Source organism: Neltuma alba, unplaced genomic scaffold (assembly GCF_004799145.2).
Source record: "Neltuma alba isolate B1F8T4 unplaced genomic scaffold, ASM479914v2 tig00012363_pilon, whole genome shotgun sequence".
NCBI classification, from domain to species: domain Eukaryota; kingdom Viridiplantae; phylum Streptophyta; class Magnoliopsida; order Fabales; family Fabaceae; genus Neltuma; species Neltuma alba.
The window spans coordinates 1,477-17,903 of record NW_021636866.1 but is presented as its reverse complement, the minus strand read 5'-3'; the positions used below and the strand labels follow the sequence as shown (position 1 = coordinate 17,903).

The 16,427-nt window shown below is 35.0% G+C and overlaps 3 protein-coding genes and 1 non-coding gene across 4 annotated transcripts; 3 read left to right on the top strand and 1 right to left on the bottom strand.

Moving 5' to 3' along the window:
* Positions 1 to 1,072: 1,072 nt before the first annotated feature.
* On the top strand, positions 1,073 to 1,146 carry TRNAV-AAC (transfer RNA valine (anticodon AAC)). The gene has a single exon. It is a non-coding gene; the product is annotated as a tRNA-Val (tRNA).
* A 982-nt stretch (positions 1,147 to 2,128) lies between these two features.
* On the bottom strand, positions 2,129 to 3,893 carry LOC114726300 (transcription termination factor MTERF4, chloroplastic-like). Its single transcript, XM_028912880.1, has one exon. It carries the CDS (start codon positions 3,764 to 3,766, stop codon positions 2,228 to 2,230), a length of 1,539 nt encoding a protein of 512 aa, XP_028768713.1. The 5' UTR covers positions 3,767 to 3,893; the 3' UTR covers positions 2,129 to 2,227.
* Positions 3,894 to 6,806: 2,913 nt separating this feature from the next.
* Positions 6,807 to 7,399, top strand: LOC114726301 (protein EPIDERMAL PATTERNING FACTOR 2-like). Its single transcript, XM_028912881.1, has 3 exons — positions 6,807 to 6,906; positions 7,003 to 7,052; positions 7,202 to 7,399. Exons 1-3 carry the CDS (start codon positions 6,807 to 6,809, stop codon positions 7,397 to 7,399), a joined length of 348 nt encoding a protein of 115 aa, XP_028768714.1.
* Positions 7,400 to 13,096: 5,697 nt separating this feature from the next.
* LOC114726299 (auxin-responsive protein SAUR71-like) lies at positions 13,097 to 13,590 on the top strand. Its single transcript, XM_028912879.1, has one exon. It carries the CDS (start codon positions 13,137 to 13,139, stop codon positions 13,542 to 13,544), a length of 408 nt encoding a protein of 135 aa, XP_028768712.1. The 5' UTR covers positions 13,097 to 13,136; the 3' UTR covers positions 13,545 to 13,590.
* Positions 13,591 to 16,427: the final 2,837 nt, after the last annotated feature.

Below are 16,427 nucleotides of genomic sequence, written 5' to 3'. Positions count from 1 at the left end.
TTCTACCTCCTCTGCTACCTTTGGCCAAAAAGGTGACTTAACAGTTCATGAGAAGAAGAAGCCGGCTTCAGATACAAAACCACTCCCATTGAAGCCATCTTCTTCTAGTACAGACGATGATGAATCTCCCAAGAAAAAAGAGAAGCCCATTACTAGAGTAAGACGTTTGAGTAGAAGCAACAAGAACCTCACCGGCAACTCCAACAAAAAGGCAGGCACAACCAGCAAGCCGCCAGAGCCGCTGAGACCAGATAACAGCAAAGCAGAGGGTTCTACAGGAACAGATAAAAAGAGAAGGGCCTAAAGCTATTAGGGACCAAAGGCCAGAAACAGATATAATTTGAGGGACCAATACCATCAGTTTGAAATTTCAGGGACCAACACCAAAATGGTCCCAAATTTGAGGGACCAATATCATGTCCAGGTCATATGCCAACTTATCAGTTTAACGGTGTTAACGCCACGTCAGCAAAATTTAACGGTGCGAAGATGCCAGGGACCAACGGTCTGAAACGGACATAATTTCAGGGACCAATACCACACGTTTTAAATTTCAGGGACCAATACCAAATTGGGCTCAAATTTGAGGGACTAAAATTTGTATTAACCCTTATTTCTTATTGAAAACTTCTTGACATTAAAATAATCATCGAAATTATTTAAGGGTGAAATAGATAAATATTGGAGACAAAATTAGTTGAAATCTAATGTTTATAACTAAATTAAATTTTTAACTAATTCTTATATTAAAAATTAGAGGTGGAATAAGCTCTTATATTAATCATGTGTATTGAAATTGTTTTTCAATGAAAATCCTTAACATGTGAAATAATCATAGGGATTACTTGTGTAAAATAGATAAATGTCATATACAAAATGGGTTAAAATTGTATATTTAGAACCAAATTAAATTATCAATTAATAGGCAATAATAAGCATATTAGAATGTGAATTATGCTTGAGAAAAAAAATGATAAGGCGTATGGCAAGCAAAATTTACATGCCTATCACCGTGTGAATGAATGGACGTTGGTCGGGCAATGAAGTTGGACGAATGAATCATTTCATCAAAGGTGTCGTGGTGTAGTTGGTTATCACGTCAGTCTAACACACTGAAGGTCTCCGGTTCGAGTCCGGGCGACGCCATGTTTTGCCGCTTTTATTTGCTTTTTGATTTTACTTCTTGTTTTCCCGATGCGATCAAAGGAATGATCTGTTGCCCAACATCCACATGAATTCAGATCCTAGGAGCCTCCAATTGCTTGCTTGTACGTGTGTTTTTTTGGTGGGGTGGGGATATTCTGAAGCTCAGTGACAAAGTCCAGAAACATTCGACAAAATTACAAGCTCATTTCTGAGCATACGTGGAGCTGACGATGAAATTAATAATTCTGTTGATGTTCGGAACTGTACTGACGAAAATAATAAAAAGGCCTTCAGACAGGAGCGTCTGCCAATTAAACTAGTTTGTCCAATTCACTGCTTCCAAACTTTTGAGGGCACAATGGAATTAGAAAAATAAAATGTCCTCCATCACTACGTGAAAATAAGACTGACAGGAAGTGCTTTATATTCTTTTCATTTCAGATACATACTTAATATAAATACAAGAAACAGCAGAAAATCCTTGTAAAAAGCCTTAATTCTGCGCGGTTACAAGTAAAGCCCTGCCATGGCCGCTGATCCTGCATCCATTGCGCCGTTGCAAAACCCTACTTGGCTTCCAAGAGCCCCAAAACTAACTTACAGTAAGAAGCCTTATGAAATATGACCAAAAAGAAAAATAAGAGTACTCTCTTGCTTCTTGTTGCTTCAACACTACGAGGAATGATGTTCATGGCTCATGCCGATCCACTAGACCGAGCAGTGGGCGAAATAAAAATTTCAATGTTCTTTGTCTCACACTGGTTCTTAAGAATTTGAATTAGGATGCAGGAATGGCCTGATCGCAGGAATTCCAAACTCAACCCGGGCATGATTAGCACAAAATGACAGATAAGTTTGAGGGCACAATAGTTAAAAAATGTATATCATCTCATATTCTGCTTTCAGACCTTCATCACCCACCAAGACAGTAGAACACAATGAATAGACAGAACTTCACATGTCAATCATCGGCATGATATGCTGGAGACAACAACATAAAATGGACAGACTAATACAAATTTGTTGTCCGCCAAGTGACAGTTATAATATTGTAGATGTTTCATTAATTTGATGAAAATCACTAAAGAGAGACAGTTCGTCTATATAGTTCTTCGTCATCACTCTCTTCTTCCTCATCTGACACTATCTCATTGCCTGGTAGCTCTAACTTCCCACCCATACAAAAAGATGGACCTGTAGTTTCAGTTTCAATGTAATTACCTTGCAATCTCTCTTCAAATCTCTGGTCACTACAATTTAGCATCCAATTTAATGAAAATCTTATCCCCTTGCTTTTCATCTTCTGGTATCTGGGTTTGATCCGGGACTCCAAGCTATATGTAAAGTATTCTGGAAATTCCACAAGCTCCTTTATGGGTCGCCCCATCTCACTCTTGAAGAAGTAAAAACTGTTCTTCATAAGCTCAACTCTTGCTGCTATTAATTGAGGACATCTGATCAACATATTGGCCACATCATGCGATGGTATTGCCCTTGCGAGGAGGAAGTTAACTGGTTTCATTATCACATGTTGATTAAGGCTAACCACCTGAGGCATCTTCTCTATCACTCGTGCAAATCCTTCAGGGTCAATCTTAAGCTTCAAACTGAAGAAGTACTGCTGTGAAGACAATTTGGCCTTGAGAGGCAACCCAAGAATCGATGGATATTGAGCAATAACTAAAGGCAGTGTTTCCTTCCTAATTCCAAAACTAATCAAACAATCCACATTAGGTTTAACAGTCTCCTGAAGATCGTAACCAAGTATATAGGGCCTCTTCTCCAACATTCTAGCTATAATTTTCTTGGGTAGCCCTAACGAGACCAAGTAATCAATCAGAGGTTTAATCACAGTCCCAACTCTCATCCCCAAAAAATAAGGGTACTGTGTCACCATGGGACCGATATCTCTGGGATTGACGCCAATACTAACAAGATAAGCCACTGAAGTACTCATTGTACCCTCAAGTTTGAACCCCAAAAGCTCAGGATACTTTTGCAACACAAATCCAATATCCTGTTTCTCCACATCAAGTCCTCTTAGGAGCTTAATAACCGGAGCTAGCTCAACAATCACACTTGCATGTAAAACTTGTGGGTAGTTTTTTAAGAATTCGCCAAGCTTTGGCCTTGGAATCCCAATTTTTTCTAGGTACCCCAACACAGGTATGATATTCTTTCTCACACTGCATCCAAGCATCAAAGGATACTCGTTAATGTCATCAATTGTTAAACCCAACTTTTGAAGGAACTCTACGCGCTCCCTCATGACCTCAACGGTGGAAGGAAGCTCCAAGTCATGCAATTCATCTGGAATGATTCCTAAACCCTTTAGATAATCAAATATGATTACCCTCGAAACAAGCTTCTCTTTCCGTCCCTGAATCACACCCCAGGTAACAGATGGCATCTCATACTCGGGAAATTTGGAGGCCTGCGTTGAATACGGTGCATAGTATAGCAAAACCCTAAAAGGGTTCAGGGTTTTAAGGAAAGCAGAAGAAGGGTGCGTAGGATATTGCTTTGACTGAGGAATCAAACCGAATTCATGAGAAATTAATTGGGAAAGTTTAGAGCTTGAAAACAAATTGATGATCTTTTTTCTTCTGAGCATCGACATCGTGCATCAGAAGGATATTGGAACCGTGGATAAGTTTGATATATGCAAACAATGAATACAAGAACTGCAAATGCGCAGGCTAGCAACCAAGAAGCTCTACCTGACATACAATATGAAGAGATGCCGTATTGCAGCGCAGAGAACACTAGGAAACACGGGATTCGGCATATCAGCGGCAGGAAGGAGGAAGATGAGGGTGCTCACGGATTGCGCACCGAGAACAGCACTATGGAAATGAAAAATGATGGGCCTTTAGGGTGAGTCCTGTAAATTTGTAATGGGTTAAAGATTTTCTGACCCAGACAAGAAGTATGGGGTTTTAGTTTATTGTTTTTTGGTGAAGGGTTTTAGTTTTAGATTGTAGACCTGAAAGGCTGTCGCTGAACAAAAGGCTTTTTTTTTTTTTTGAGACGGGGAAAAAATGTTTCTCACATTCAAGGTGCTTTAAATAAGACTGCCTCTAATAAAAAAATATTTATACTAGCAAAAAAAATTTATTTTTATTGAAAAAATTTATACAAAAAAATTTAGGTGAATTAGGTCTCGAGAACTCATCAGGATTAGAGTATGCCTCCAGGATTATAGAACGCTTACGGAGGTACTTACAAATCGCTCATTAAAGATGCCCTTACATCAGTGGTATTATTTTAGTTTAAATCCCTCAAGTTTTAAGCTATATGTTTTGGTCCCTCAAGCTTCTTTTCATTTAAAACATTATTCTTTATAATTCAATAAAAACTTGAATTATTTTGTCTATTAAGAGACCAAAACCTATAGTTTGAAATATAATGGATTAAAATCAAAATGTGAGTAAACTTGATGGATCAAAATTTACATTAACTCAATTTTTTTTAATATAAATACTAACCCAATTTTTAATAATGTTATGAATGGCTAAATAAACTTGGGACCCTGGCCCAAAAAACACTTGAGGCCAATAATTTTGAGCTAATCCAACTCCTTATGTCTAAAGGAATGAGTCCAATACATTTAATCACATTCATGCTATTGTACAGACAAAATGAATTGAAAATATCAGGGGTTAGAAGGGAGTAAAGGAAGAATCAAAATGCCTTGTTGCTATTGTACAGACAAAGTGAATTGAAAATATCAGGCGTTAGGAGGGAGTGAAGGACGAATCAAAATGCCCTGTTGCTATTGTACGGACAAAATGAATTGAAATTTGAAAATATCAGGGGTTAGGAGGGAGTGAAGGAAGAATCAAAATGCCTTGTTAAAAGAGACAGTGATTACTTAAGCAATAAATAAAACAAGGGAATATATAATATATACACACATATACATAAAAGCGAAGGCAGTTCATTAATGGCGAAGAAGTGATGGTTCACGTTCATGTCAGACAGAGACTCAGAAAACAGAGACCCGTCTTGAATTGCCTCTCGTGAACTTTCTCCTTCTTCATTGCCCATCGCCAACTTACACTCATCACTTTTCACTACTCTTTATGACTTCCTAATCATGCTTCCTGCTCTTCATTTCATTTTCGTGATTCTCTTCCCCAAGTTTTAAACACCAAATTGAATGCTCTTTTGTGTAAAGTTTGATGCAAAATCGATATAGAAATGGCAACAAGTACCTGCGAACATTCTTATATCAATGCTTGCAATAATCATATGATGAAGAGAAACAGAGAGAGATACTGCAAACCCATTTGGTTCATAATGAATCAATAAGATGGATAGGGCAAGATGTTCAAAAATATGTAAAAGCATTGGACACAGAGATAATGACAAAACATCATTGACTTCATAAATCATAATTATCATATAAATTGAATATTTTGATTCTTATCATTATGTCAATGGTCATTATGTTTGACAAGAATGCAATCTTCTTGACAGTAAAGTCCAAGAGTCATGTTTTGCAGTCTGATTTCTGCTTAATTTCTATTGGAATTTGTCAAGGCAAGATGGTAAATAGGCTAATAATTCTTTACCAAGACATGCTTTCAAGGAAGTATCTTGTTGAAGCATCAAAACCATGATTATATGGCTTTGATTTTAATTGACAAATCCATGCTCAATACAAGGAAAAAGGTTGTAATTATTAGTCAAACAAACCTCTTTTTATTTATTTATCTCATTCTAAGTATCATATTTTAATTTGACTAACGCTTGTTGAGTACATCTAAAGTAGGATGCTGATGACACCAAGTCACCAATATAAATAAATTGAGGCAGTAAAAGATGAGAAAATTTCTAACCATGATTTCTGATTCTATATTCAATAAGTAGTATGTTTTGTGTAAAGAAAATAACACACAGATGGATGGATGCTATCTATAGTGAGTCTCACCCCACATCATATACTAGTCTCTCTTTACAAAGCATCGTACTTGTCAAATAGAGAATTCTCAGCTTGTTGGTCTACATTGAAAATAAAAAAGTAATGAACGGCACAATTGGATGTGTTCATTATAAAGTTTAATTAGTTTATATAACAAGATTTGAGCCTATGCATTTTTATTCAAGCTATGTTTGCAGATTCACTGGAATGATTTCCCCCTGACTTCTGAGATTGCATTTCATTAAATGCTCTGTGTGTGTGTGTGGGTGTGATTCAAACTTACTCTTTCACCAGAATGATGAGACCGTCCCAGTGAGACAGCCAACTCCCCAATCAGTTTGGCCCAAAACCCTGTCTTATATATCAGTACTACATGTATCAAATAAAAGCTAGAGGTTTCATCCACATTCAAAATTCATCAATGCCCTTTCCTTCATTTATAGTTTCAGATAATAAGTGTAGTTCATTTTTGGGTAACTCGCCAAAACTTGTGAAACTTTGAAAACCCCCCAAAAAACAAAAACAGCAGCAGAAACAACAACTGTGGATCATGTGAAACGCATCAGATGTACCTCACTCCACATTTAAGACTCATCTTATATATGATCCTTAAACTCAGCTACAACTACTTCCATCTTCATATATCTCCTTCTTGTTCACTAGCTTGCTTCGCATCCTCATTTATTCTTTGATGAAAACTGATCTGCGAATTGCTTGAGTTTACTCTGCAACTATGAACTCTTTCTCTCTTCCAATCCACAAGTCTTTCCTCCTCATGATGTTTTTCATGCTTCTCTCTATTGCTTGGAGTCTTAGGGTGATTCCTAGTCAAGGTAATTAATTGTCTCGTTGTCCAGTCTTATTGTTTCTTAAAATCATCAGTGTTAGTTCGTGAATATTTATGTAAGCTTTGTTCTTTCATCTACAAGATAAGGTGATCAACTTGCAAGGACAGAAACCCGCAAGTGCAGATAACAAGGTTTGTTTGTTTCCAACAGTTTCATGGTTTTGCTTCATGAACTCATTTAGCTGCTACACAAACAACTAAAATACTGATATATATATATATATATATATATATATATCAGGTTAAGAATGAATGATGAAGTGGATGGTTGTGATTTGCAGGAAGAAGGTGGGGAGAAAGAGTTGGGAATGGAGCTTTACCAGACAGGATCAAGCTTGCCAGATTGTTCCCATGCATGTGGGCCATGCTTTCCTTGTAAGAGGGTGATGGTGAGTTTCAAGTGCTCCATGGCAGAGTCTTGCCCTATAGTTTACAGGTGTGTCTGTAAAGGCAAATACTACCATGTACCCTCCAATTGATCTTCTCAACTATGATTTTTTCCCCCTTAGTTTAGGATTATAATATTGATGTGACTCTTAGGATGTCAGCTTTTTGGTACCATGATGATTTCTGTTTATGAAGTAGAAGAAGAAGAGTGACTAGTTAGGACTATATCTTTGATAGAGTGGGATTTTCCCCCTTTCCTACTATAACTGGATTTTGACAGTCCCATTTTGGACTATGAATGTGTGCATTGTTAGTAGATAACAACAGTGGCACATGCTTTTGCATTTTGGTCTATGCCACAGCTGCTGTTGTAAACCAAAAACATAAACATTAATGTAAAGTAAGAGTCACTGTGAAATCCCAAGGGGGAACAAAAAAAGATAAACACCAAAAAGTTCTACAACAAATGAGTAGTATGCAATGACATGTTCTGATCTCCTCACTTGGTATTCAGATTCTTTGTAATCATATTTCTTTTTGAGACATCACAATGATTTTCTCTTAATTTAATTTAATGACATTAATAAGAAGCAGCAGGGGTGGATTTGTCACTTTAGGGAGCAATTTGAATTGCTTCTTGGGTATAACGGGCAGCAAGAAAAGAATAATTAAAGGGCTCCAAACTCAACAAACATAATTTATTAATTAATTAATTTGATGGAGATAACATCAGGACAACCACAGCATACGGGCCTGATTGTACAAGGACGGCCCAACTGAAGCAAATAATGAGGCATTGGCCCACTCTCTCAGTGCTGCCCATTATATAATCCAATTTTTTAACCGTTCTTAGGTTTTTAAACAAAAGAACCTGAATCCCAACCATATTTTAGAATTTGGCCAAAAAATATGTTTTAGAAGTAATTAATAAAAGTGAGAAAGGGTAGGTGGTCGGGGGGAACAGTTGGGAGGAATTCCAAGTCAGAAAGAACGGAAGGTGAATCAGAGAGAGATAGATGAAGGCTCATAAAGCGGTTGGATGGGGCTCCCCACTTAGTACCCTCCGTACCGGATTACGCCATTATGTCCCCTGTGGGACCCACAAACACTCCACTTGAAACTTGAAGCGACAAAGAGTTTAAACTTTTTTAATTAATTTTATTTACTCCCTTTTACCTCTTATATATATTTATTAAAAGGTTTTATGTCAATTTCTCATGTTATTTCAAAAATTGAATTCATTAAAATTTTTCTTATCCTCATTTTCGTTTCTTTCCAACCAAGCAGAGAATAAAAAATTAACAGAAATTAAATATCAAATAAAGGGAAAATGACTAAAAACACCACTTGAATTTTAAAATTAATACAACGGGAATAATGCTGGTTTTAAGTATATATCTACATATATGTATCAAAGGCCAAAAAAAAAAAAAGACATGGAGCTTTATTGCCAACCACCCCCGGAGGGGGGGGGGAGGCAAGAAAGGGTGAATTAATTTTGTGCGAGTGACAGGCAGTGGGTAATTAAAAATCCTTACAGGACTTGTGGAAGATTCTACTTTGCTTGGAGAATCCAGCTTTGCTAATTTATTCCCATGAACGTGCATGAAGTTGCCTCCCCATTCTTCCTAGTTAACTAAGCAGCCCTAACCTTTCACTTATTCCACCTCTCTCAATCAACTATCATACTCAAAGCACAATTCCAATTTTTTAAAAAAAAAAAAACTAAAAGTGCTTGAAGTGATAAGGAGGATTGAACTCGTGACACGGCAAGTATTCATATCACTAGATTATAAAACTATTAAATATTTAAACTGATTTTTTAAAAAAATTTGGTGGGCTAAAATATTTATCATTTTTTTTGCTAAAACATATATATCCTCTTATTGGAGGTAATCCTATTCGAAGCACTATCAGACACTGAATGTGAATACCTTTTCTAATAAAGATTCAAATCTTGATTCGCTATGCTGCGAGGGATTAGTTTTTTTTACTATACCTAATCCCATTGGCCAATATTTATCCAGTATGAGCAGGGAAAAGTGATTTGTTGCTTGAGGTCAAAAAAAAAAGGCGGTGTCGTGTGGTGGGCCTTTGAGGGGAAAGTGGAGGAATACTCAAAGCACAATTCCTTTTTTATTTTTTTTGAAAAAAATTAAAGTACCAAACACTAACAATTTGAAGTTATAAGAAAGATTGAACGCAGGAAGTATTCATATCACTAGATTGAAAAGCTATTAAATATTTAAAACGATTTTTTTTTAAATTTTGGTGGGTTAAAATATTCATGGAGTTTGAGTAGGAAAAAAGTGATTTTGTTGCTTTGAGGTTAAAAAAAAGGCGATGTTGTGGGGTGGGCCTTTTGAGAGGAAAGTGGAGGAATAGTGACTAGATAAGAGTGTTTGGGTTGAATTCAAATTGCACAAAAAGTAGGATCATGGGCCGGCCACGTGGAGCCCGGTGGAAAGTGGTTCCTTTACATCAGGCCAGCTTGCTTTTTGCGTCGACATTGACCAAAGATATATAATAAAGCAACCAATACTGGCCTCATAAGTCATAACAGAACATGTTAAAATAACAATTTGAGGACGAAACTTGAAAATGTTTTAATTTGGCGTTGAAAATGGAAAAAACATGGCGGATCATGTATGGAAGGCGGCTGAAGTAAATCCACATAGATAACTACGTACTCCTCCGGTGTCCTAATTATAAGACCCAATTAACTTATTTGAGGAGATTAAGGAAGTAAGTTAAGTTGGTTATTTATAATAAATAAGTGTTGTTATTCCTAAAATATCCTTGCTAATTAAGTATATGGCTAAAACTATCATTATTAGAAGGATTATCTTGGAAAAAAATATATAAATATAAGAGAAAAAATGGATTGGGTCTTATAATTAGGACCAAATAAAAAATCAAAATGGGTCTTATAATAAGGACAAGAGGAGTACAATACTAAATATGAAGAAGATAGGAACGAGTTTGCTTTTTGTAAGTAAGGCCGCGCCTTTTTTTTTGTCTTTAAATGTTTTTTTTTCACTTATCAATTTAATTTAATTCATAAATTTGATTTAGATTCAAAATAATTTAAAGCTGGGTGTGTTTATTTTAAATTTCTGGTCACACGCCATGAAACCCGCGACTCCACCAGTCCCCGATCACTTCCAATCATTACACTACACTCTGACATGTGCATTAAATGCCCCCACCTCTGTTCCAGTTCTTATTTCTTCATTCATAACTATAAACGAAATCATATTTACATTTAAAAAAAAACAACTTATATGTATAATTAAATATAGAGTTTCACATTATCAAGCAACTAGTATTGAGTTTAATTATTAAAAAAACTGATCGAATCGAGATTTGAATTTCTATTCACATAAATATTATATTTACCGAATTTAAAATTGAGTGAAAATATGGGTATATACCCGTTATGATCCTCAATACACAAAACTAATTTAGGTGTTGAATTTGATCATGAGAACAAGACTTTAATATATTTTATCTCATGTTTATAATTTAATTTTTTTCCTAAGCTAATTTACTTTAAATATGGGAAGAGACGGAGGAGGAAAGGAATGATTGAAGCGGGAGACGGTGACCCGCGGTGCCGCGTATAAAGCGACGCGTCCTCAATCCTACCGGATGCCAAGTCATCTGTCAGAACACCAGCTCACTCCTCCACCCGACTTCTCTTTTTAATTTCTTTCTTCCTTTCTCTTCATATTATTTTTTAAAAAAAAAATTGTATATATATTATTTTACAGCAAATTATAATTATTTATATTATAATATTCTGAGTCCTGCAAACAGAAATAATGGAAGTTGTACAGTTGTATCTTCATCTCTTGACGGTTGTCTGCTTCTAACTATATAATTAAAGTATTCCTTTTCGTTGTTCCGTCACACCGTCTCAATTTATCTTATTTACAATGTTAAATCTGCAGTAAGATTCTGATTTCAAAATAAATTTTCTATACTAAAATATTATTCAATTTTTAGAGGGTACTATTATGTATATCATGCGCGAAAATTAGTCTGATTTGTTTAATTAATGTGAGTCGCAATAACATCGATTAAGTTTTGCAGGGGAAAAAATCGATTTAAAAAAAAAAAAAGGAAAAAGAAGAAATCAAGGAAACTGTAAAAGGTCAAAAGTGAAAAAGCAGATTCCGTTCCCATCTCTGGCGGTAAAATTTGTTTGGCGCCATTTGACTAATTATAAACTCATTTGTATGAGTTGAGATAAATTTTTTTATATATTTATATTCCACTTGTTCGATTCTTAATATAAACTTAATTATTAAATTGATTTTGATTCTAAATATAAGATTTATTTTTATATTATCATTTTTTTCTTAAATTATCCTTATGAATACTCCCTCAATATAATCAAACAGAAGATAGAGAGAAAATATTAAGAAGGATGATTATGGTGTTTTAGAAAAAAATATGTCATATTTCTTATAATTAACTAACTTACTAACTTTTTAATTTAATCAAATCAGTTAAATAAATCTTATATTAAGAATCGGAAGAGTATTTTGTAAATTATAATTAAAAAGGTGTTTATAATTTTTTTTGAATGAGAAAAAAATTATCTCATGAGATATAAATTAGTTTTTTTTTTTCAAACTCTTCCCAACCTAGCTCTGAAACAATCGGCTCACCTTTATTTTTGCCAAATGATTGTTTATAAATAATAATCCCGCGACTGAAATTACACACGCATTGAAATACTAAAATTTCAAATTATATATAAAAATTGACACTAAAAAAGAAGGGAAAAAATGACGAGGGAATGTAACGTTATGTGGTCAGGAAAAGTTACCAGGTTAGTGACTGGCTTTAACGGATGAACTGAGTGGATGGGATCAGCTTGGGTCCGATGTCGGGTTGTGTCATGGCTATCACGCTCTTAGTGTTATTTAACCGATATACCCGAGTGAAACCACCCATTTTGATACTCCTTTCCATTTTAAATTTAAACACTATATATGCAACTAATTTATAAAAATTAGTTATTTATAGAAAATGTAAATACTTTTTTAAATTGTAAGTTAGTTTTCTAAAATACTCTTTTTTTATTCATTTGTATTGAAAATAATCTAAAATTGATGGAAACCTTCCTTTAATATGAGCAGATTATAAAGATAATTTGTGGGGAAAATCAAGTGAATTATTGGTCTTCAACCCTTCCTGTTCAATTTCCTATAACTAAAACTAATGAAGCATCCATTGATATAAGAAATGAAAAGAGAATCCGTACACAATAAAAAAAAAAGGTTTTTTTTTTTTGAACCGTTCTCTTTGAATCTGTTTGTTGGTAACACGTCACTGAGCGGCTCATAATAAAACCAGATTTAATCCTAAAAAAATTTGATTTAGAAATAGCACCAAATATTCACTTCTCACCTAAACCACTAATCCCCCCAAACCATACCTATATCAAAGGGAAAAAAATAAAGCAAAAAAAAAAATCACACTCACACAAAGAACCCAATATATTTAAATAAGAAAAACACCAGATTTAGTTGGCCAAGGAAAAAAAAAATCAGATTTATAAATATCAAATTAAATAACCATCTTTAACCTTTATTATTTTTCTCTCTCCGTTTGTACCTGCCAAGTACGATTACCTGTACCTCCACCCCCAACTTCTATCATCATCACCTTTCCATTGTCTACGCAACTGAATTTACCCTTTTACCCTTCTTTTTCTGTATATATTTTTCTTCTCCTTCCCTACTCCCCTAACTCAATCACACACAGTCTCTTCTCTATCTTCACAGCTTTCTCTCTCCACCGCTGAAAAAAGTAACGATGAAGCATTTGATTCGCAGGCTTGCTCGAGTCGCCGACTCATCTCAGTATACACTCCTCAGATCCGATTCGCAGAGCCGTCGTTCTCGCCGAGTGCTCACCGCGGCAGGGAGGAGCCGGCGGAATCGCTCGAGGACGGCGGCTGCGGCGTTGGAAGGGCACGTGCCGATCTACGTAGGCGACGAGATGAGGAGATTCGAGGTGAACGCGGAGCTGCTGAACCACCCGATCTTCGTTAAGCTTCTGAACAAATCAGCTCAGGAGTACGGGTACGAGCAGAAAGGCGTGCTCCGAATCCCCTGCCATGTCTTCGTCTTCGAACGTGTCCTCGAAGCTCTTCGTCTGGGACTCGACGACGCGCGTGACATCCACGATCTGCTTTCTTCCTCGTCTGAAGAGTTTTGCTAGGAACGGATGAAGAAGGAAAAGTAAGTTGCAGAAAATTAGGAGGGTGATGAAGTGAATACAGTATGTTAGTGGGATCTTTTTTTCCCTGTAAATATACTTTACAATCTTGAAAGAGGCACAGAAAAAATTTAGGTGTTTGTTAAGTTTCCGTTTTTCTTCTTGTTGCTCAGTGTAAATGCGAAGATATAATCACTTCGCTACTGGAAAAGCAACTAAGAAATGAGAGTCTCTTGTCTGCTTTTTCCATCCATCCTCGTTCTCCATTTTGCTTCTGGGAATTTTTACCTTCTCGGGAAACAAACGGAAAAGTGAACCTGAAAATTAATGCCCTGTACGGAGCACCAAGCTGCGCCTCATGCATCAGTTCAGTTTCATTCGATCGAGCTTGCCGTTTCCAACGGAAGACAGTTCTGATGATCCACTAATTTCTTTTTCTAAAGAATAAAAAAACAATCGGTCGTGGTACGGTTGCCGGCGGGAAAATTTGCGAAAGAGTGAAAATTAAAAACATTCATAGGTTGAATTGGGAAAAATTAAGAAATTAATATTATTAGTCTTTATAATTTGATCAAATTTTGAGTTTTGATATCAAATAATTGGTTTTTAATTCTTACAATTTTATAAGAATTTGGTCTAAATTTAAAAATAAAAATCGGGATCAAAATTTTCTAAAAGTAGAGGAATTATTTGTTAAACTGAGATCCAAAAATTATAAAACTCTAAGGATTGCAATCAAAATTTAGTTGAACTATAAGTACTAATAATGATATTAATTTTATTAAAATTAAAGTTCATGAGTATTTCTCATTTTGTATGGATATTATAATTCACGGGGGGAAATTGCAAGAAGTGGGAGGAGGAAAGGAAAGAAACATGGAACAAAACGTAAATGCTTGTGGGTTGAGCAGATATATTAGATAAATAGTAATGATTAAGCCGAATAGCCAATGACGTTGGCAGGTCAGCAATGTAATTTCCGTGATCTGAGGATGCCAGCGTCATTTCGTCTTTCGGGAGGAGGACTGTTTCGTCATTCCAGAGACATATTTATTTTTTATTTTTTTTGGGAGATGGTAACGTAACATAGACATGGCATTGGCTAAAATAAAATTTAAAGAGAGAGAGAGAGAGGAGAGAATGTGACGTAAGCAACTGGTCCCTTCAGAGCCCTTAGACTGGGACCGGGAACATTATTGAAAGATGCTGTAATAAGGGTCTAAGGCCCTAAACAAGCTGCCTTTTATACCAATGAAAGTGCTTTGAACATAATCTCTCCCATATTGCATTATTCTTACGCTACTAATTTTATATTATATTTATATCAGAACACGACATATATATTATTTAATTATATAACTAGACATTACATTATGCACGTGAATAGTTTGATTAATAAATCTTATTGCCAATTCGCCGTTCCATCGACCTATGTGATATATTAGTTTCAGTTTTAGTTATAAGACCTTATTTGTAATCTATAAAAGAAGTCTTATAATTAAGATCGGAACAGTATATTTTGTTATTAAATACCTTACACCGGCCCGCAAACACACAAACTTGACTTCATTTGTAGAGATATTATATATTTTGTTTGTTTTGAATGGGAAAATTTTATATACATTTGTCATTTTTTTGAACATTTCAGAAATAAACAACTAATAGATGTAACTAATTTGTTGTTGTGTTAAAAATACTTGAATGCTTCTGTTAGAGAAGCAAAAACATGTTGGATTATGTCATCGCTCATTGCGTTTCATTGGTAAAAACTTGTGATGTAATCTCTAATAAAAATAAGAGGCAGTGCCTGCATAAATGCATTTTTTCAATAAGAAAAAGTTAGTGAAAAGACCATGTTTAAAAAATTTATTGGCCGCAAGAACTTAGATTCGAGCATCAATATTTTTTGCGAGTGTAAAATCCTTTAAAGTAGCTGTACTTTCTTTCAATAATTGAAAAATTTTACGTGAGAAACCAAACATATGTTTAAACTCTCGTTAAAGTTTTAATTGATGTTTGAGTGTTTTAGTTGCAGTCCAATTGGAATGTTGTAAACAGCCAACAAATAGAAGAATAATCACCAATTTTGTCAATGATTTTCATTAATCACTCGCGATAATTATTTTATCTATTCAACAAAACTGTTATTAATTATTAGCATATTGTTGTTAGTCTATCTCGTTTTCATTTTCATAAATTGCGGCCATATTTGGGAGCTTCCATTAAAATTTGTTTAAGCCGTACGTGATTTCAAAGAATCGTGCACCTAAACGTGTTTTGTTTTTTTTTTTAAATTGTGAGCATCATATAATATAAGAAGCTAAAGAGCAGGCGAGTGATAGATAGAGATGGCTAAATTTATTGAAAAACCTACCCAGAGGAATCCAATAATGTCTTAAGCTTGGCTTTATATGGACAAAGGAAGAGGTGGTCACATCGGCCACCTAATTTGCAATTAATAAGGAGGATGAATTCTTTGAACAAATAATGGAAGGCAGCTACTTATATGTATTTTGAAAAATTAGGTTAAGTGTAGGTGTGAATCTCTCAAATGGTAACTACCAAAATTGTAATAATATACCATTATTATATGTATTTTGCTTCACGGAAGGGGAACCATATTGCAACAATATTATTAATGCCTTCCAAGAATGTTTTCTTATTTTAAGATCAAAATCTATCAGAGCATGCCCCCATCCTTGTTTGTATATTAATATTGATCAGCATGCCTCTTGTTGCTTCTTAATTTCTTGTTAATTTGACAATTTTTTTACTTATTTACTAAACTTCTTGGTTTCAATTTGATCGTTCTCTTATATTTCTTTGGACTTTAATTAATTGCTCTCGTAAATTAATAATACTTGAGTTTAGTTTTATTTTGTATAT

Coding starts and splice junctions, on each gene's coding strand:
- LOC114726299 (XM_028912879.1), top strand. CDS start 13,137: ATGAAGCATTTGATTCGCAGGCTTGCTCGAGTCGCCGACTCATCTCAG.
- LOC114726301 (XM_028912881.1), top strand. CDS start 6,807: ATGAACTCTTTCTCTCTTCCAATCCACAAGTCTTTCCTCCTCATGATG. Junction 6,907..7,002: donor TAGGGTGATTCCTAGTCAAG/GTAATTAATTGT, acceptor TTCATCTACAAG/ATAAGGTGATCAACTTGCAA. Junction 7,053..7,201: donor CCGCAAGTGCAGATAACAAG/GTTTGTTTGTTT, acceptor TGTGATTTGCAG/GAAGAAGGTGGGGAGAAAGA.
- LOC114726300 (XM_028912880.1), bottom strand. CDS start 3,766: ATGTCGATGCTCAGAAGAAAAAAGATCATCAATTTGTTTTCAAGCTCT.